This window comes from Lithobates pipiens, unplaced genomic scaffold (genome assembly GCF_037356315.1).
Source record: "Lithobates pipiens isolate NorthernLeopardFrog02 unplaced genomic scaffold, aLitPip1_a1.2 Scaffold_18, whole genome shotgun sequence".
Taxonomy (NCBI): domain Eukaryota; kingdom Metazoa; phylum Chordata; class Amphibia; order Anura; family Ranidae; genus Lithobates; species Lithobates pipiens.
In genome coordinates, this window is record NW_027507758.1 from 521,915,047 (window position 1) to 521,937,431 (window position 22,385).

Genomic DNA, 22,385 nt, shown 5'->3' on the forward strand with positions numbered 1-22,385 from the left:
ATCTTAGGAACTTCCTCTTAAAAGGGGGGGGCTTCAATTTGCAACAAGACGTGGTTTACAAAATGTCTTTTTATTTTCATACATAATTTCCAATAACAGAAGGGATAAATTGCACAAGATTTTTCTCTTTTCATGTGGAACTACAATGACAAGAAACAAGCCAACTGAGGTGTTCAAACAATCACAGGATAAAATGCGACACCCTCATTACAGGAATACATCTGGAAGTTGTAAAAATAAACGTGTCATTCAAAAACTATTTAAGTGGCTTCCTTTAACCCTGAAGTTCCAGTGTACTGAAATGATTACACCGCAGATTACTGTGTGCATAACATGCATCCGTTACATGCTAAGTGAACACCAGGACAACAAGGCCAGGAGTGTAATGATGGGTTTATTGGAATAGGCACAGGTTTGTCAACTGAACAGCAGCAAGGAGGAAAACGAGAGGAAGAGGAGGAGGAGGAGGAGTTTTCCCACATTTGCTGTCAGCAGCCACTGATTTCAATGAACAGCTGCTAGATAGAAAGTACACAGAACCTGCTAACAGCAATTACATTTAATTCAATAGCCACACCCAATATTTATTAATTACCTTCACTACCCCAGAATGTACAACTTTGGGTTTTTACAGGGTGGAGAGGGGGAAGAAAAAAAAAAAAAAAAAAAGCTTTGCAAAATAAAAGTATTGTGGGCCCAACCAATAAAAAGGGGGAAGGTAATTACCACAACCAGAATTGGCTGCAGCAGTTTTCTACATTGTACATTATAATACACAACACATCAGTTGCAGAAACTGGTGGTTCAAATTTTTCTATTTAAATATCAGAAAAATTTCAAGTCCTTGACATAAGTGTCCTGTAATTACTTATGTGCATTTTCTATATATATATATTTTTTAAATTTTAACATGAAGTGAAACCATTAATACTTCTCTACAGCAGTAACCGCACACCAAAAAAAAAAAAAAGTCAAAAAACGACCTTAAAAAAAAAAAAAAAAAGAGTTTCCCAAAGCTGCAGCGTGAAGAAACTAAAAACTTTATTTCCGTTACACATGGATGGACTCTTTGCTATAGGAAATCCACGTGGAGCGATTAGGAATGGAGACGTGTAAAAAGGGTTGTTCGGGGAAAGATGTGTCTGCTGCACCAGTTAGTTGGCCTCATCTGGTTCACCACCGTCATTACCTTCATTGGTGTCCGACGTCCATAACTGGAGAGGGAGGGGAGAAAAAATAAATAAAAAAGTTTTCTATGATTACAACAGTGCAAGGCTCATTCACATCTTTGCCCATATAGTGACAAAGCTTGCAGTTGAACTATTAGAAAAAAAGTCCAAGAAGACCAAGTATTTCAAACATGACAACCATAGTTTTTTTTTTTTTTTTTTTTTTTTTTTTTTAAAAACACACACACACACACACAAGACTTACTGTTAAGTTGTCTCTAAGTAGCTGCATGATAAGAGTGCTATCTTTGTAAGAGTCTTCATTGAGCGTGTCTAGTTCTGCGATGGCTTCATCAAATGCCTATCAAGAGAAATGCCAATATTTTAGCACTTTGTCAAAAAAAATAAAAAATGTTAAACTATAATAGGATTGATACACAACGAAATCTGGGTGGATTACATTTAGAAAGCTGACCTGGGGGGGGGGGGGGGGAGAATGTCAAGCCCAAGTCATAAATGAAGATATTACAACAGTTTGGAGTTCTACCTGTGCCTGCATGGATTTTATTTGGGTACTCCCGTTTCCTTCCATACCCCAAAGACATGCTGGTAGGTTAATTTGCTCCTGTCTAAATTGGCCTAGTCTTTGTATGAATGAGCTTTGGACCGCTTTCACACTGGGGCCGACCACTTTTCAGTGGTAGTTGTGCACTTAACGCCAAGAGGGGAGGTGGTGGAGTGCTCGTGTTGCAGCACTGTCCATTCGTTTCAATGGGCAGGACGATTTTGTATCACTGTATCCAGCGCTCCTGAACCACCCCAACGATGCTGTTTGCAGGACTTTTCAGAACGTCCCACAAGTGCACCGCCCCAGTGTGAAAAGCCACACTGAAATGAATGAACTACCTCAATATGTGAAAGGAGTTTTAGGGAACTTCATGAGAACAGGGACTAATGTGAACGTATGATCTATGTAAAGCGCTGCATGCTATACAAATAAATGTAATGAACAGACTATAAAGTGAAAGTGCTTCTCCAACACATCCATACTGGGGTTACATGCAATATTTTAAAGATGAATGGGGCCTGCAGGAGAAAAATAAGCATCCTGGTAACGAAGAATATTTTGTGAAGTGAAATAGGAGGTTAGAGAAAGGAACCGATATGCCGCGTGACAGGTATACAGTCTTCCACTTCCATCTTAAATCAGACTTTACAAGGTTTTTAATGCATTAAAGAACTCCTGGAAAATGTTTTATTCATGCCTGATACTACAGGCAGAAAATTTCCCCACACTGCAACCGACAATTCCAGCCAAGTAGATGCCTCACTATACGAGCCACAAAAAAAAACAAAAAAAAACCCCATTAGAACGGGAGCGCTTCAACTGCAAACTCAAGACCTGCAAGCCTGGGAAAAAATTCCCAAAGGGTTAAAATTAGCTAGAATTTTAATATTTGCAGGTCAATACTCACAGTCTTTGCCAGTGAACAAGCCTTTTCTGGGCTATTAAGAATTTCATAATAGAATACGGAAAAATTTAGGGCTAAGCCCAAGCGGATGGGGTGGGTTGGTTGCATTTTCTCCTTGCTGATGTCAAATGCTTCTTGATAAGCTTGTTGTGAGAGGTCGATTGTCTCTGTTAAGGGAAAAGAAAAAAAAAAAAATATGCAGTTACAGCATGATACAGAAAGTATTTCACATTGTATTAAATATGAGCAAGCTTGGAAAAGGCTCATTGAGCCTCCTTTAGGCAAACAAGGAAAAAAAAAAAATAAATAAATACACACACAAAGCAGCTAGGACACACCTCTAGCAGTGACTAAAGGCGCTAAACCTAGATCAACCAAGCAAATTGTCAAAGTAATGCTAGCTTCTTTCATAGCAGATTTCCCTAAAAACATTTTGGGCAACAGGTAATTCAGTAAATTCTACACCATGTGAGGTTTTACTATAAATATAAACTGTACCATGATCATCCTTTTGGATATCAAGAAAGGAGTCAAAGCAATACATTTTGATACCATTCAAGTGTACTGCTGTAGTGTTAAAGTGTATCCAATTCAGGCAGCAACAGATTGGCAGAATCCAGGGACCTCACACACCATTTTCTTTTTAAATTAGGTCATAATACTGTATGAAATAAACTTGCTAAAGCACAAGTAAAGCTGAGGACAACCCCCCATCTAAGACAAACATTGCTCACATGGTTCAACTGCACTGGGGAAAGTCACCCTTGTCCCGGTAAGCACTGGGGGAATTGGAAGGCAAATTTTGCCACTTTAAACATTCCTCACTGAAGGGAGTTTGTGCAGCGGGTATCTTATCACCTCCCAAGAAGGGACTTTCCCCACGTCCACATGCTAAATTGGTAATCCAAGCAAGGAAGTTGTTTGCTCGACTAGAAAGCAGCATAGGAAGTCTAAGGATGGACAGAGTTTGTCCCAGGCCAGCAGAATGTTGTGTTGGAGGGGTCTTGAGTGGAACAGCTTTCAGCAAGGCAACCATAAGGCCTAGGAATCTCATGGAGCAAGCTGCTAAAGGACACCCCATTTGTCAGAAAGCCTTTGCCTAGTCCATGTTTGTTTACGATAAGGCCCTAGAAAATCCAGACACAGGGAAGGCAGGAGGGACACACACACACACATATATATACATATACACACACACAAAGCCTTCTACTGGCAAGGCCCTCCCTTTCTCATGTGACTTCTGTCAAAGATTATACAAGTAGCTTTAAGATGCGCGCGCTGTAAAATGCCTCATCTGCAGTCCCAATATGAAAGTCCAAGTGCTTTCAAACTGGGGCAGTGCGCTTGCAGGACAAAGTCCTGCAAGCAGCATCTTTGGGGTGGTTTATACACCACTGCTCCTCCACCACCCCTGCTCGCACCATCTGAGGCGCCTTAAAGCTCCTAAAGCTTGAAGTCAATGGGAAGCACCGCTTTGAACCCTTCGGAAGGCTAGCAGGGGTTAAAAGCCCCACACTAGTGTCCAAAAGGCACCGCATTTCTAACTATGCACATCTGTGTGAAAGTGCCCCAAGATGTTTAAGACACACCAGGGTTCACACTACAGGAACATTTAAAATTCCCTATTTCCACTGGATTTAGCTCAGCAATGCTTAGCATGGGGTAAACCTTTTTAGGAGTAGTAATCCAATCATAAATCAGCTAGTCTGTTTACGAATAGGAAAGTCTTTAGACTTCGCAGTTATAGGAGCCTGGCGAGACTGAGAAAAATCAAGTGCAACTATATTGAGAATACTGCAGTAGTGAGCAGGCCTATATGGGCAAGCATATTGCACAAAGGCATCTCATCAGGTACACTAGATCAGTGGTTCTCAACCCTGTCCTCAAGTACCCACAACAGGCCATGTTTGCAGGTTTTCCTTCATCTTGCACAGGTGCTTTAAATCCGTTAATGACTTGGTATTTTGGACAGCTATTTTATCTAAGAGAAATTCCCAAAACATGGACTGTCAGGGGTACGAGGACAAGGACATGGTTGAGAACCAACGCACTAGATTACCAAAAGTATGGCACCTGCCTTTACACACGAACTTTAATGGCATCCATCTAGAGTTGGACCACCCTTTGCAGCTATAACAGCTTCAACTCCTCTGGGAAGGCTGTCCACAAGGTTTAGGAGTGTGCCTGTAGGAAGGTTTGATCATTCTTCCAGAAGTGCATTTGTGGAGTCAGGCACTGATGTTGGACGAGAAGGCCTGGCTCGCAGTCTCCACTCCAAAGGTGTTCTATAGGGTTGAGGTCAGGACTCTGCAGACCAGTGAAGTTCCTCCACCCCAAACTCTTCAAAGAGTTGAAGCAGTTATAGCTGCAAGGGGTGGGCCAACTCCCTATTGAACCCTACGGACCAAGACTGGGATACCATTAAAGTTCATGTGCATGTAAAGGCAGGCATCCCAATCCTTTTGGTAACAGTGTATATGAGGGGCTGTGGAAGAACTCTTCAGCAGTAACTATCTCTGGGTCTCCTGCAAAGTTTTCCCTCTACCTCCAAGGGATGTAGTTCCACTTTGTCATCTAGGAGGTGGAGAAAGAGCATGGTGCTTATAAGCCTTCAGTTGCCAAATACATTTTGAAATAGTTGGAGAAATCTGCCTTGGTTAGGTAGGCCTCGAGTTGCATGCCTGAGACAAAAGCTAGAATCAGATAGACACTGGTGTTAAAATACGGTCCTGTCTGATACAAGAAAAAGCAATGCCACTGAGCAGAGTGCTTTGCTAGGAGGAGCTTCTGCTGCGATTGCCTTTGTGCCTGGTTACCACCATTGCTACCATTTATGCAGACATGTTAGACTAAAGCAGTGGTAGTTCCAATTTATGCCACACATTACTATGAAATGCAAAATTTCTGGAAAAAAAAAAAAAAAAAAAAGAAGAAGAAAAGAACATTTTACACTAAAGTTAGGGGGCCAAAACAAATTCTCAATTTTTTTGTAAAACCTAAAAAAAAGGGCGAGGTTGCACTGAATGAGTATCCAAAACAATCCCTAAATGTGTGGGCCTGTTAAAATGTCAGTACCCTGTATTTTTCATAGGTGCCACTTTAAAACTCCTTACGGGTCACCAGTTTAGCGTTAAAAGGTGGTCTGGTGAAAGAATTATTGCCCTTGCGCCACACCACACTGACATGTGTATTGAAATCGCAAATCAGGAAACAGTTTTGCAAGTAGCGGAAATATTAGTCTTAAAATAGGGGGAAAGCAAAGACTAATCTGTCTTGCCTTTTTAAGTTTATAATCCCTGTATGGGACCAGGCTTCCCCTTGCATGAAGGGAATATCCCTGGAGGGGTCTTTAGGTCCTGGGAACCTTGGTAATGGACCACAGCCCTGGACCTGTATAGTAACCCTGTGGCTAACTACATGACGTTGCACCAATTGCCCAAACAAGATCCACTGCTCAGAGGCTGTACCCACACAAATCTGTATGCACCGCTATTATTGGGTTGTAGGGGTACACTCAAGATGGGTATGTCGGAAAGTTTTGCCAGCGTTCAATCACCTGAAAGATAGCAGCTGAGCAAAGTTCTATCAATATCCCACCTGTGTCCCCTACAGTAAAGATATAACAACCCAACGGAAGACTTCCTAGAAGGCCCATGGCAATGGCATCACACAGACAGCTTAGTAACCATCTAATCCTGTTGCCAAATATTAAACAATGCGATTTTTATGGACAATTAAAAACAGGTTTTATCCAGAAAGAAATTTGGACCGTGGCCCTATTTTGCCATTAAGTGAAAGCAGAAACCATTTAGGTCACCCTTTCAGTGACTTCTAAAAATACTCACCAGTTCTCTCAGTATCCTTTGCCACTTCTGAAAGGTATCGGTAATAGTCCCCTTTCATCTTCAGGTAAAATACTTTGCACTCTGGTTGCGTGGCTTTAGGAATTAAGAAGTCCTTGAGCAGATTCTAAGAGAAAAAAAACAATTTTTTTAAAAATCACCATACAACTTAAAACCTGGAAGTATCCTAAAACACAACAAATGTTCAGTGCCTCATCCAACCAAGTTCACCATATCATCCCCCCCTCCCCCATTTACAAGAGTTTAAGGCTACATGCATGTCATACTTACTACTGACCCACGAGACCAAAAAAAGTCACATGAGGTCAATAGAATGTCACATAGGATTTTGCACAGACATCTGGAGTACACTAGTGAGACCGTTAGACAAAAACTCTGGAAGCAGTGTTCAAAAAAGGCAAGCAAATAACTAGTCACAATATCTTATCTTCTACATTGTCTTCCATGTCTCGTCCTGCCATCTTGGTTTGCACCTTTAACATTTCTAGACATGCCCTATAAAACAAGGCAAATTGTGTTCTGTTCTACTTGTTATGAAGTGACCGGTAATGGCAAACTTATACTTCTGCCTCAAAGTACCCCTGCCATAACAGGAGGGACCCCACCACATTTTACATTCCCAAAAAAACAGGTTCTTCTTGCAGTGACATATCTAGAGTGCAGCCTTTTTGGGCGATTCATGAAAGGAGCAGGGAAACTAAAGGCAAGCAACTGGAGAAGTACTTCAGCTTGGCGAGGGAGGATGAACGCACACAATATTTTGGATTGTCCAGGCTATACAATGTTATGAGGGGAATTTGTCAAACCTGGAGAAGCTGTGCATTGAATCTCATTTCAAAGTTTAACTGAACAAGGCGAAGGGTGGGAAGGAAATAGTAGGGAATTTACCCACACAACAGCCTTTAGAACCAACCACCTTTAACTACTCATATGGGACTTGGTCAAAGCAGATTTACCCAGACCTCTGCAATGCAAGACCAGCCTGCAAGCATCTTGTGCCCTATGCACATGCAATAATCTCCCACTCTTCCCAACCACCCCTTATGTCATGCAGTTTCTAGCAGCACCTATATCTGCAAGCATTTTCAAAGGATGAAGCAAAGGGCAAAATTAGAACCAAAATATCCAATGAGCACATTGAGAATCACTGCTACATACAGTTTCAAAAATAGTGTCAAATATCACTAGTTTAAAGGCTGCCCTTTAAACCACTTCAGCTCCAGAAGGATTTGCCCCCTTCCTGACCAGAGTTTGATTCGGCACTGCGTCGCTTTAACTGACAATTGTGCGGTCGTGCGGCGTGGCTCCCAAACAAAATTGGCATCCTATTTTCAGACAAAGCTTTCTTTTGGTGGTATTTGATCACCTCTGCGGTTTTTAGTTTTTGCGATAAACAAAGCGACAATTTTGGGGGGGGGAAGCATTTTTTACTTTTTGCTATAATATCACAAAAGTATATAAAACATGTTTTCCCTCAGTTTAGGCCAATGTGCATACTACTTTTTGAAAAAAAATGTTTTTACCAAAAATATCATAATAAGTATTTGATATGTAAACGCTATAACTCTTGCGCAAACCAAATAGGGGATAGTTTTTTTTTAAATTTTTTTACTAGTAGTGGCGGCGATCTGCGATTTTTTTTCGTGGCGACATTTTGCTGGACACGGACAATTTTGACACATTTTTGGGACCATTGGCATAAATACAGCGATCGATGCTATAAAATTGCATTGATTACTGTAAAAATGTCACTGACAGTGAATGGGGTTAGGTGTTCCTAGGGGCGTGTTTCTAGCGGTATGGGGCGTCGCTGTGTGTAACATCACACCGATCACTGCTGACAGGGAGCAGAGGATCAGTGTGCTTTCACTAGGCAGACCAGGGAGATGCCGTTCTTGAGCTCCGTGACACGATTGCGGGTATCCCCGTGGCGGTAGAGTCCACGGAGCTCTGCAGGTGGTGTGCGCACAGCGGGAAATACAAAGTAACGTAGGTAGAACTCAGATAGGTACATTATCCAAATCAGTGATCGTTAATAGGGGTGCAACGGATCGTTCCCGATCCGAATAGGTCACCCTTTTTGGTTTACCACACGATACGTGGAGCGCTCCGCTGATCGCGTGGCTTTGGCCTAGCTCCGGAGCTGTGGCCATCTTGGTACACCCAGCAGCCGCTGTCTCGCCTGGAAGTGACGTTTCATCTCCATCTTGCTACACCACACTCCTGCACAGTAATGATAGAGTGAGAAGGGGGCAAGCGGACATCTTGTTACACCCACCGGAGTTTTAGATTTCACAGTTACTGTCAACACAAAAACGGAGCACGATGGGTGTAACAAGATTTGTTTTGTCTTGATCTGAAAAATTAGCGGATCGTATCCCTGAGCTTGATCCGTTGCACCCCTAATCGTTAACTTGTGACCCAAATATAAAATAGGAGAAGCTGCGCTCATTTTAAGCTTTAAAGTGCGGTGCCCCCCCCCCCCAAAAAAAAGGCAGCGGTAGGGCTACAACCAACGATTATTTTCATAATCGATTAGGCGGCCGATTGTTTCGATTAATCTGTTACTAACCTTTAAAAAAAAAAACAATTTCCTGCGATTAGCATTTTTACTTTTTTTTGGTCAATTTGTTGTTGGGCAGATTAAAAAAACACAAATTGTGTTATTACATGCTTTTCTGCAGCTTCTCCATTGAAGTCTATTGAACCGAAAAACCAAAATAGCACCATCTTGCGTTAAAAAAAAAATAAAGTCCTCGTCTTTTCCCAAATATGCAGGGATGGCTGATGAGCAGAAAGTCTGGCAGGTCACAAGTTCCCCATTGTGTGACCAAGGCCTAACATAATGGGGTTAAAAAAAAAAAAAAAAAAAATAAAAAAAAACTGTACAAAAAGAGCAAATAATCGCAACTAATGCCACGTACTAATGATCGGAATTACGGCCACAAAAAGACAGATGAGAGCTTTTCATCTGAAAATGCGACCGTGTGTATGTTCCATCGGAATTTAGCTGTCTGAATTTCTACCAGCCAAAAATTGATACCATGTTCTCAATTTTCCCGACGGAAAAAACGGGAATTCTGATACGCCAAAAATCACGCATGCTCAGATTCAACTACGAGAGATGGAAGCTATTGGCTACTGGGTATTGAACTTCCTTTTTCTAGTCACGTCACCGCGTTATAAACGATCGGAATTTGATGTGACCGTGTGTAGGCAAGACAGCTTGAGCCGAATTCAGTCGGAAAAAGCTCTGATGGAGAATTCCGATAGTGTGTACGTGGCATAAGGGGTTCATTTTTTACTATGGGACAGTGAAAGTAATATTTACAGTAGCGATTTGCGCTTAGTATAAAGGGCTAATGTTAGTTTTTTTTTAACCCCATTATGTTAGTGGCCGATCGATTAATCGACAATAGATTAGTTGTTTCGGCCCTAGTCAGCAGCTACAAATACTGCAGCTACTGACTTTTAAAAATCGGAACACTTACCTGTCCCAGGGTCCAGCTATGCGGAGGGGTGGATGTTGGGGACAGGACGGACGAAGCCCCCCTCGTTCCCTGCTCCGCCAGCATTCTTACTGTGGGCACCCAGCTGTGGCTTCACATCCAGGCGCTGCGATAAGCCACACAGTTATCTGGGACACGTGACAGGTCCCAGATGACTGTGCGGCGCCGAGGGGAAGTGATGTCACCAGCCCAGGCACTGAAGGAGGCAAACTACGAGGGACCCCCTAGCAACAGGTATTTAGAGGAGAGTAAAAAAAAAAAAGAAGAAAGCTTTTTTTTGGGGTGGCACAGTCACTAAGTTACTGTCAATTGCTTGTAAAAAAAAAAAAAAAAAATAAAAAAAAAGTCTCAGATTGTGATGAAATATTAGTCAGTTCTATTCCAAAACGACCACCTTAAAAGAAAAACTTGCTTACCAGACGGCAAGCAAAACCGGTAGATTGCTATAGCCCAGCCAAGGCCTTGGCTTGTATAGAAGATCATAGCTAAGCTTTAAATCGATAGGTGGTGCCATACAATCCAGGACCACAAGTTCAGCAGTTAACTCAGCAGTACGCAAGGAGAGAAAATCCAACTATAGTGTAACATTTCTTCAAATCGGTAATTTGTGTAAAAACTATATTGCACTTACATTTAGAAAAGTTAAAATTGTGCATAAAACCAGCAGAGCCAGCCACAAACAAAACATGCCCTGGCGAGACAGCGTGGCGACTTGCACAAGTATCCTCCTCCAGACACGTTTCGTCATGCGACATTGTCAATGGGGAACTAGTGACCTGCCAGACTTTCTGCTCATCAGCCATCCCTATAGTTAGTGTACATTATGTGCAGCCCAAGACTTCCTCCAATGAGACCCAGGAAGGTGGAAAGTTTGGACACCAGTCTTAAGCCTCATACACAATCGGACTTTGTACAAAAATCCATGGGTAAGTTTGTACAAAGGGCGTCGGCCGTGAACATGTATTGCATACACACGACAGGACGTTTTTGGCCAAATCACGTGGTTTTTCTGCTCTTTACCGCCACCTTTGGTAAACTTCTGTATTATATAGAGCCAACAGTTGACGCAGAGCTTTTACAGCATTAGGGCAGACAATACAATTCAAGACAGGGGGAATCAGAGGGCCCTGCTCGTTAGAGCTTACAAAACTAGGAGGGAGGGTCAAGTTATACAGAAGGGTAATAGCTGTGGGGGGGGGGGGGGGGGGGTATGAGCTCATGGAGAAAATAGTCCAGTTGTTAGATGTAGGCAGGATAGGCTTCTCTGAAAAGGAACGTTTTCAGGGATTGCCTAAAAGTGGATAAATTTGGAGACATTCTGACAGATTGGGGTAGTGAGTGCCAGAGGATGGGCGAGGCTCAGGAGAAGTCCTGGATGCGGGTATGGGAGGAGGTGATGACTGATCTTTTGCATTGGTTCTGAGCATATGTGTTTGTACAAAAGTGATGAAAACCGAAAAGGTGATGCAGCCTTAAAACAGCTAATTTGCATGTCTGTTGTCAAAAAGTCTGATTGCCTGTACGGGCCTTTAGAAGGTGCTGGCCTGTATACACTTCTGAACCCTGCACTACATACATCACACACATCCGACCTCTGCAATCTGGGTTATCTACTCCTGACACCACACTGTACATTTCATATTCCTGCGCATAATCTGAAGTTTTATGCCACTACCACTGTTTGCACACACCACTCACTACAGTATGTTGTCTGTGCAACTCCCTTTTCTCTGCTAGGTGCCTGTACTGTAATCTTATTTGACTGAGCCATTGCTTTCCTAGAAGTCAATATATGTATTGCAAATTGGAAAAATAGAGAGATAGGTTTGTGCTATGGAGAAGTTATATGTGCAAATAGATAAAAATAAATGGGTGTTGCCTCTACCAAATGTTTCCAACTGATCTGGTTGGAATAAAGCGTTTTAAAAAGTGTGGGTAGATATGGCGCAAATTATGTATTGATATGTATTGCAAAGTCATGAAGAGTTTGACACTGTTGTTATTAGTGAGTTTTACAACAAAATTCAGGCATTTCCCAAATTCACATTGTGACAATAAATGCACAAACTCGAAATTAAATGGACTTAATATCTTACAAGAGTGGAGATAATTAGGACCAGCTCTTGGTATACAGGAGAAAACCCAAAGTTGTGCATTGTACGGCAAATTTGAGTAAAAGTTCTAGACAGGCACATGAATTTACAGCATTTTGTACCACTTGACATGCATGAGAGACGTTTGGTAAAAAAAAGTTCTGCGTCTGTTTTTTTAAATTCCAAGGAACATGTGCTAATCATGACTAAAGTGGCACAGAAATTCTACACCTAAACAGGCAAAGCAAACAAGTTAAAGTCAAAAGGGGAAGACTGTTCCATCAAAAAATAAAATCTGAATAATAGAGGTGAAATGGTTAAATAAAGCAATGTAGGCAGCTTAGAAGTCTCGGACATGACACACCCAGGTTTCCAGTGCAGTACTCTGCTGCAAGGTTTGCTGACATGGTATATCTGCAGCATGCTTGTTTGCAGTGCCACAGGCAGCAGGATCTATAGAGCTTCAGTGATTATTGATCCAGCAAGGCCACATGGCACCACTACTGCACTGCTCACATGAAGGCAGTCAGCACAATGCAGTATTATAGAGTAGCCAGAACATGGAGGTAGAGGGGAGTTTTTTTTGGATGTTAAATGCCATAATTCATCATCGAGGTTCAATCTCTCACAAAAAATGTGAAAGTCTGCCATCTTCATCATGCCTTTATATCAAGCTACGCAAGAACTTAATGAGGGCATTTGAAGGATATGTTCAGCTTCAAGGTAGCAGCAGCTGTGGGGGGGTCCTGTAAGCTTGGCTATGATGTTCAATGAGCAAAAAGGGTCTAGAAATACTGCTAGCATTACACACAAAAAACACATAACAATATTAAGGTGTAAAGCTTAAATAATTTTAGTTGCTATTCCATGTCGGGCTACTACCACTGAAAAAGCATTTTCCTACATCTGCTTGATAAGTAAAAAGTACCTGTTGGTTCTGACAAATCCTGTACATGCTGCAGTCTCAAAAGAACGTCATTAGAAAGTATATATTAGGACTATATTAGGACCTTTGCATGTGTCATGGAGTTTAGTCTCAACTTCCTATGCTAGGGCAACAATACAGCTCCTCCATAGATACAGCAAGTGGACAGTCCTCTAAAAACAGGAAATAGTTAATGGATCACCAGGTGATTTTTTTTTTTTTTTTTTTTTTAAAGCAGCCACCACATCTCAGGACAGTAAGCTGCAATACATTGCCAATAGCCTTTTTAACCAAACTGCAGAGCCACCCTTTTGAAGCAAACATGCAGTTTAAAACAGGTGCAGATAAAAATTTCCATTTTATGGACTATAATATACTGAATTTGCATTGTTTGACAAATCTTCACAGCCCCATCCACAAGCTTTGCAGAATTCTAATATCAAAAAAAGGTCAGACATTGGCACAAATGTATAAAGCAAAACGTGTGGAATTCACTGTCAATCAAAAAAAAAAAAAAAAAAAAAAAAAAAAAAAAACACTTGCCACAAAGGTGTACTGCCACTGAATATTTGGTGTGAACATCGGGTTTGGAGTTTAATGACCCTTAAGATGGCCATAGATGGTTATAAACCTGACCATTTCACATTTTATTTTTAAGGGTGGTGAAGAAAACATTGTCACAAATAAATCAATTTAACATTAAAGGTGAATTCATATTTACATAAAAAACACTTTTAATTAAACCTTTACCTATCATCTTCTACTTCTATCATTATTCGGGGGCTTTAAGGCACTTCATCAGTACCTCACCTTCCCCCCCTCCTTGTTTTATCTTATCAAATTAACCCCCAACCCAAAAATACCCCCCCCCCCCCCATACTGAAATGGATGAATTCTGGAATACATATGTATGTATACCTGGCCTAAATTCTAACCAGACAGGCTGTTTAGCAACTTTGATACAACCAGTTTGTTAAATTTTACATGCGATCATTGCTAACAGCTATTCTAGCCACTAGCAATCACAAACGATTTCCCTCCTTCAAATGCTGGTATCACTCCATCGATGGGCAGCTTTAATCAATTTTGCAAATTGAAGCCTCAAAGCAGGAGTAACTAGCTTATATTATATATACTCCTGACCTAGAAGGGTCCCAGTTTAAATTAGGATACCCCTATGGAGAAAAAAAAAAAAAAAAACGTGAGCAGAAAAAGGCTGTTTGGAAAATAGAGATTATAGATTACAAAATTACTAAAATAAGCCAATTGTTGCAAATTGAATTAAACAATCAAAAGATCTAAACTTGGTAAACCGATACATTATGAGAGCACAAAAAAAAGGTATTAACGTAAAAAGATGCCTCAAGATAGAAAAGTAAAGACAACTGTGTTAGGCCCCTTTCACATGGGGCCTATGCCATCCAGCAGATCTACCTGTTCAGCAGGGAATGTCTCCGCTCTTCCCCACCGAGCAGGCTGATGACAGGTCCATTTACACTCTGCAGGACACAGCCCACTGTTCTCTATGGGGCTGTCAGATGGAAGCAGACATGAGGTCAGTTTCTATCCAGCTGTCATTCCATACAAATCAGATCAGTTGAACCATCCGTCTTTTTGATGGAATGGGTGCCGGCGAGTGTCAGACATGTCCGCTGACATCCACCGCCCCATACGAAGCAATAGATGGTCCAAACGAAAAAAAAAAAAAAAAACTGACAGGTTGCTTTGATCAGTTCATCAGTGTGAAAGGGGGTCTTACAGGTATTGTACATTTTCACACTTCTCGATCACTTGCATTAAAGTGTTACACCAGACAGCAAGATGGGGATGTTATAACCCTTAGGTTTCTACTACAGACTATGCTGAGGCCTAGCTGGGGAGGGGGGGTAGTAAGGAGTACTGTTTGCTGTACCTTTAAAACATTCTTTGTTCCTATTGTGGTGAGATATTAGTCAAGGCAAGTATGCAGCAGTACTAGAGAGCAATACAAACAGGTTCCAAGGCCGCATTTACACTGGTGATGTTAGGTCTGGCAGTGGATTCTTACAGCTGTAATTACAGGCGACTGCAGACAACTGCAGCTTCCCAGACTGTACAAAACAAGGGCAAGCCCAACATAATTCAGCAATTACCTGTGGCTAGGGACAGATGAGCATCCATGGACACAATAAGTCAGCCCCCAGGACTAATCATAGATCCACAGGCAATTGATAAATGTGCAAATATGTTTGCAGATTTGTGAACAGCTGCAGCTTCTGTTAGCCCATCATTGTTTATACAAGCCAACAGCCACAACTGTACAGAATCACTGGTTAATACAGTTGCAAAAATCCAGAATAAGGCCCTTTTCAGATGGGGCAGACCCAGTCAAGCAGATCCACCTGCTTAGCAAGGGATCTGTCCACTGATCAGGCAGATGATGGGTCGGTGTCCACTCTGCATTAGCAGGGCAGACAAAGCCCGCTGTTTCCTATGGGGTGGTCAGATGGAAATGGACTGCCTGTTTTAGTCAAAGGGATGGGGAATGGATCCCCATCCGTTTTAGGCAGATCAGATGCAGGCCAGTGTAAAACAGACATGTCTCTTTACATCCACCTACCCATAGAGGGCAATGGATGGTCTGATCACTTTTGTAAAAAGGGGCCCTAGACTCGTGTAGTAGAAATCTGCAGCAGGAAATCCTGAATGCAGGTTTTGATAGAATAACTGGGCTACAAAGTTATGCCTAGACAAATATACACTGTCAAGGATGGGATACAAACTCAGGAACAGAAATGTCATTTATCACAATATCAGTTTCCAAGCCATCTTCTGTGAAATACAACACACCTACTCTGTATGCAATTATAAGGGAGTATTGGTCCAAATCAGGAGGGCAACTAAGTGACAATACTGCTCTGCAGATGCTGAAATCAGCAAGTAGAGGCGCATTACTGGCAGGAAAAAAAAAAAAAAAACACACACAATCTGTTGTAGCCATCATATCCGAGAAGATATAGATATACACACACACACACACACTTTAACACCAGAAGAATTTCCAACCCTTTTCAGAAAGGTCTGAAAAATTAGATTCATAGAGCTGCTAGCATTGGGGTTAATAATCTGAGATAACACTACTACAGGACATTACTTCAAACAGTGGAATGATACTGAAGAGCAATTAGTGGAATTATGGTGCTGTAAAAGGTTTATTCTATGTCCCTGCCCTCATAATTGTTCCCCATGCTGCCGTACAAGTACTGCACAAAATATTCAAGAGCTCCTTGTGTGCAGCTGTCACCTATTGCACATGACAATCTAACAAGTCAGATAGGGAAATCAAAATGACCAGATAAAAAAAATAAACATTCCTACCAAAACACTGAATTACTGGAAAGGGACAGGGGAGGTGGGGGAAGAAGGTTGTGATTCTACTGTACATACACCTTAAAAGAAACTTAGAAAAGATTTTAGGGTTTCTGAATTGTAAAAGTGAATTCTAGGTATGGCATATTACATAGGCCCAGCTTGGACCAATATAGCCATGTGTATACCAAGCTTGTGGGATCCTTCTGTAAGGTGGAAGTCACTGTAGTAGGCACACCCTATTACAACACTTTTTTTTTTTTACTTTGGTTCTGTACCAAGTAGCTGCCCTGCTGCATTGTGAAGGCAGGAGGTAATCCACTGTGCACCACCCAGAAAAAGCCTTGCATTTTTTCAAATTGTTGTAAAGCATTCTCTGATTAAAGCGGAGCTCCACCCTAAAGTGGAACTTGCGCTCATTGGAACCCCCCCCCCTCCGGTGCCACAATTGGCACCTTTCAGGGGGGGGGGGGAGGGGGTGCAGACACCTGTACAGTACAGGTATCTGCACCCACTTCCGGCGTAGCTTCTGTAGAAGCTACGCCCCTTTCCGAAGGTCCCCCGCTGTCTCCTGTGAAACACACGGATCCCAGAGACAGCGGGGACCATCCTTATTGCGCAGCGCAACTCGCGCATGCGCAGTAGGGAACCGGGAAATGAACAAGGCTCCACTTCCTGATTCCCATACCCAAGATGGTGGCAGCAGCAACCGAGATCGGCTTTGGGTGCCGACATCGCGGGCGCGCTGGGCGGGTAAGTGTCATTTTAAAAAAGTCAGCAGCTGCAGTATTTGTAGCTACTGGCTTTAAAAAAAAAAGAAAAAAGAAAAAAAAAGGCGGACTCCCGCTTAAGGCTGGGTTCACACTGCTGCGGGGGGGGAGATCCGGATGTGATTCGCACCACAAATCACATCCGATCTCCGTAGCGATGCGAGTTCAGCCATACAGATAGTATGGCTGAATTCGCATCGCTCCCGCAGCAAACTCGCACAGGACCCTTTTTTTGGTCCGCAACAGAATCGGATCGCATGGGGGTTCACACCATGCGATCAGATTCCTGTGCGAGTCGGCAGATCGCACTGCGATATGCGGACGGATCTGGGGGTGTCATTAACATATCATTGACACTCCCAGCCGTCCGCATAGGGCAGTGTGAACTGCCGGCGGGAGTCATGCGATGCGGGAAAACGCCACGGATTTGCGGAGTTCCCGCAGCGGTGTGAACCCGGCCTTAAGGTGGAGAGGTGATGTCACAATTATAGAATGTAAATTAGCAAAATAGTGCCTGCACTGAGAAGCCAATCAATGCTACAAGGCAGATGCTCAGAATGGGACATGGAAGCTAGTGGCAATCACTGGAGTAGTGTCCCTCTACAGAGATTTCTAGCAATGTCCTACAAGTATGATATATACACACGCTGCAATTATGTAAAAACTGTCATACCCGGAACTCTAAGTCCATGACAATCACTTTGGAAGTAATGACCAACTATATGTCCAAGAGTCATTACCTTTACTACAATAAGCAAAAATATTGCTTGTGAAGCAATTTCTATTCTCCATCAATTCAATGACCAACTTACCAAAACCGTGTCACAAACACTCTTGAGCTCGCCCTCTATTTTCTCCCGGTATTCTTTAGTCAATTGCAACTTCTTTTCCGATTCACCTGACTTCTGCTCAATGCTGGAAATGACCCTCCAAGAAGATCTCCTTGCTCCAACCACATTCTTGTAAGCAACAGAAAGAAGGTTCCTTTCTTCATTGGACAGCTCTGCTCCGCATACTGTTACATCCTTCATGTTGGCTGCCATATCATCGTATCGTTCTGCCTGCTCTGCCAGCTTGGCCCTCTGGATCAGATCGGTTCTTTCTGCCATGGCTTTTGTGTGATTTGGTATACACAAGAGATGGAAATAAAATTAGGAAGATCAGAGATGTGAAGGATGCAAGTGAGGAGTTGTAGCTGGAAATGGACTACAAGCAGGAAGCCAAACCTGTAAGAATAAAAGTTTCATTAAACCAAGCAAAGAACAGAAAAAAAAAAAAAAAAGGCACTTCCAAACTACTTAATGAACTTCTTTAAATAGGTTTTAGGACTTAACCATCAGTTCTTGGTAGAATTATGCACATAATACACTGAAGAAACCGCATTTGACAATCATAGTGCCAATTTTAGTTAACCTAAATACCCAGCATGTAAAAGATACACGACTGTTTAGAGCTTCCTTTTCAGCCTGCCATCTGCATGGAGCTTGCATCTTTTCCTGAATTGTTTGGGTTTCCCTCAGTTTCTTCCAACATTCTGAAGACACGCTGGTGTCTTAACTGGCTCCTTTCCAAATCTGCCCCAAAAGGTGTACGTTATGCATGCATGATAGGGACCTTAGATTGTAAGCTCGAGGGCAGAACTGCTGTGACTGTACAGTAGGTAAAAAACACTACATATATTGCTGGTACTATATAGAATACCTATAACAGTAACTAAAGTTACCTCACAGCATAGTGAGCATTCTAGAAGTCAAGCAAATCAGGCTGGAATAGACCAAAATCCTCCAAAAAAAAAAAAAAAAAAGTATGCTTGTAAATGGAGTTAAAAGCATGAGTCAAAAGCAGGAGGAGCTCAGAAATTAAACCCGAACTAGAGAGCAGAAACGAATCTGACTGCCCTGCCTTTTGTCTCCAGGCTCCCTGAATCATCTCCGCCCTGCCTCTCCCTCCACCATTCCTCCCACCCCTCAGGGGAGCCAAGCTTCCCATCCCAGCAACATGCTACCAGCGTCAAACATGCAGGGCTGACAGTGCGGGAAACACCAAGTCCTGCAAAAGAAACAGCTGCCATTCTACCATCAGTAGACAGGCACCAAAAATATACATGTAACCTATATACACACACAAAAAGAGGGGATAGTAACCAAATACACACAATGATTTTGTATCACCGCAGAGCCACAAAAAGTCCCCGTGAGCAGATTTCACATCACTTATGAAATATAGAGATCAGACATGATCAGTTTGCTTTCCAGCTAAAAGACCAGAGATTTGTGATTAGTCATACCTCTTTTCTGAACAGATTGCATCGCTCACACCCCACATGTGATTTACCTGCAAATCTGATGCACAGTGCCAACCCTCCACAACCAGCATAAGCCCACGCAGCAAAATCCAACATAAAAACTGTAATGATTGGCAGACTGGAATATTCTACATGTAGGATTATACAGAAAAGGAATCCCCCCTCCTACCACTGGAGGCAGCGACTAAATCCAGAGATGGAGATCCCCACACCAACCCACAATCCATCAGAGGCAGCCATGCACAAACCAGAGAATTGCCTGTGTCACATATGACAGAAGGCGCAAAGTATTCCAATGTCAGACAGCCTCACCAACATCCTAGTGCAACATCAGACAAGCCGAGAACAACCCGAAATCCCACAGAAACCACAAAAAGCTACACGTTTAGCTTGAAGGGATACAGGTTTGGCATGCAATCTGAACATTACACCCAGAGAATATTTCCAAGGTGTCCTGGCTACCATAAGTCCAGCTCTCGAAAATTAAACATTTTTAATTTTCCAAACACATCAAGCAGGGCTGTTAAAAGTATGTAAACACTCAGGTTTTAGCTAGAGAGGGCAAGAGAAAAAAAACAACCCATCAGGGTGCTGTTTAATCTGCTTGTGTCCACCCTGAGAATTTTTCTTCACTTCCTGTCCTTGCAACCCAACAGGAAATCTCACACACTAGAATTCCCCAAATCAAAGTCGTTACTTGTCCCCAATGGAGACTTTTCCCATCTCCTTCAAGGCCACTCACTCCATCCCTCCTCATTAGGGTACCCCAGACTGATGAACAGGCCCTAGGCCACTTTCACATGGGTGCCCTCCTCTGTAATGGACCCTAGCACAATCCTCTGGAGAGTCAGATAAAAATGGTCTTCTACATGACATCCCTGTAGGCCTGTGCAATTCCCAGAAGTGGATGTGCATCTTCCCACATCCAGTCCATAAAAAGCCACCTACAGAGATATAATGAAGTCCCATTTTTGATCTATAATAAAAAAAAGGAACACCCATTTGAACATTTGTGGAATAAAATGTTTGTCAGAACATTCTCTCCCCCAATCAGATTCAATTTTGATGGGACAGCCCCCAAATTCCCTCCACTCCTCACTGAATGGAACCACAGATGTACTACTTTTCATTAAAATAATACATTTTCAAGCTGAACAAAAGCCTCAGTTAGGATTTTGCGCATGGGGGAAAAACAAAATTTATGATACTGCTTCTCATTTTTCACATCACTACCATTGGAAACCAATTTGACCCTACTAATCTCCCCAATAAAAAAAAATAAATAAAAAAAAAGGTGTTTGTACGAAAATGTATTGTGTATGGGAGCTCTTCTCCGGTAACACCACTAAGGTGTTGGATCTTCCCATTACTTCCTGTCTGGGCAGCAGTGGTCACCAGGACTGTGGGGGGTGGGTAGGAAAACACTGCAAACCTGAAAGGGGAGCTAAAGCATTCAATACAAAGGCAAAGATGCAAGATATAGCAGCCTACTAAACATTAGATCTGCATTTGCAGCCACACCTGGTGATCTTACCAGTGCCCCACCTTTGACAGCAGCATTGTCGGGGGAGGAGTTGGACAGACTAACAAATTTAAACACTAGCAAAATTGAAAATGAACTCCCTTTTAATCAGTTACAGCAGACTGTCTTGTCTTCCCCTCTTGGGGGGGGGGTCACACAGTTCTATATGAATGAAAGCTGATCATGGCAAGCATCCCCATCAGTGATAAAAAAAAAAAAAAAAAAGTGTCTCGCCTCCGCTACATCTGCATAGCAGCTCATCCTTTTGACAGACTTACTGGCTAGATCAAAAGATGAAAATAAGGTGAAGAAATTAAACTAAATGCAGCCATCACGTAAGAATTAAGGTGCAATAAATAAAAATATTTTATTTTGGGGATTTACTACTGCTTCAGCCATTCCCTGTCCATTATTAGCACCCCCCACCCCCCATTAGTCCCAGATCCCCCTCTCCATACACCTCCATTAGTGCCAGATCCCTGTCTTCCTCCAGCACAGGAAGATGTCATAGGGACCCCATGGGGAGGGGTAGATGTGGGCAGCACGTTATATTAGAAGGGAGAGAGCCCAGCCAGGAGGAGGAGAGTATAGCCAGTAAAGAGCGGAGAAAAGGGCCCTATGGGAGCACACTGCTCTATATCCTCAGCAAGGACGCTCCACATTGGCCCCCGGCCTAGGCGGCCATTGATGGTTATCGGACACAATGGGCGTGTGTCCTAGAAGGCCGTGATGTTCTTATATAAGCTGTCCCCCTGTACACAAGGAGTATCCGGAACGGTGAGCACAGCCGGAACGGTGAGCACAGCCATTACACGGGCACCACGTCCGGTCCCAGCTTAGAGGCGGCGGCGGTAATGGCGTCTGGCGCACGCACATAGCGGCGAGGTGTAAGGCGTGCCGCTCCCACCGCAGGGCCACGAAGGGAAGACGGAGGAGGAATGTAGGGAAGCCGCGCTGACACACTCACCTGGTGGGCGCTCCTCGCCGTGTGAGCCGCTGGCCGGCGCTGTGAGGAAAAGACAGAGAACAGGATGGAACCGAACCACACCACACACACAGCGTACAAGAAATCCTCCTGGCTCTACCTAACCCAATTACCAGGCGTTGGCCAAAGGGGCGTGGGAGTAAAGAGGCCTCCGCCAATCACCACCGAGGTGGACACCCGCCAATTCCGTGTTCCTTCAGCCCCGTGAGCCAATGAGAACTTAGCGCGGGAGCTGAAGGCTGGGCTAAAAGGGGCTGGGTTAGGTTGAAGGACAAGGCTTGGGTGCACGGGGTTTCCCCAATTGAGTGCAAGGGGACATGACGTCACTGTTGCTGTGGGAACAGAGTTGCAGTTTTTTTTTTTTTCCTCTTAGTTCTGGCTCCTCATGCTCGGAAGGCAGGGCGTGGTGCGGGTTTCCTGCAGC

The 22,385-nt window shown here is 43.0% G+C and overlaps 1 protein-coding gene across 1 annotated transcript; it reads right to left on the minus strand.

Moving 5' to 3' along the window:
* Positions 1 to 54: 54 nt before the first annotated feature.
* On the minus strand, positions 55 to 22,108 carry YWHAQ (tyrosine 3-monooxygenase/tryptophan 5-monooxygenase activation protein theta). Its single transcript, XM_077488765.1, has 6 exons — positions 21,944 to 22,108; positions 17,962 to 18,375; positions 6,487 to 6,610; positions 2,645 to 2,808; positions 1,435 to 1,530; positions 55 to 1,214 (listed from the first exon to the last, which is right to left on the minus strand). The coding sequence occupies exons 2-6, from the start codon at positions 18,256 to 18,258 to the stop codon at positions 1,155 to 1,157; spliced, it is 741 nt and encodes a 246-aa protein (XP_077344891.1). The 5' UTR covers positions 18,259 to 18,375; positions 21,944 to 22,108; the 3' UTR covers positions 55 to 1,154.
* Positions 22,109 to 22,385: the final 277 nt, after the last annotated feature.

Excerpts from the sequence above, each read along its gene's own strand:
- YWHAQ (XM_077488765.1), bottom strand. The coding sequence starts at position 18,258 with ATGGCAGAAAGAACCGATCTGATCCAGAGGGCCAAGCTGGCAGAGCAG. Across the intron at positions 2,809-6,486 it reads AAAGGATACTGAGAGAACTG|AGACAATCGACCTCTCACAA; the intron begins GTGAGTATTTTT and ends TTCCCTTAACAG. Across the intron at positions 1,531-2,644 it reads CTTGTTCACTGGCAAAGACT|GCATTTGATGAAGCCATCGC; the intron begins GTGAGTATTGAC and ends TTCTCTTGATAG.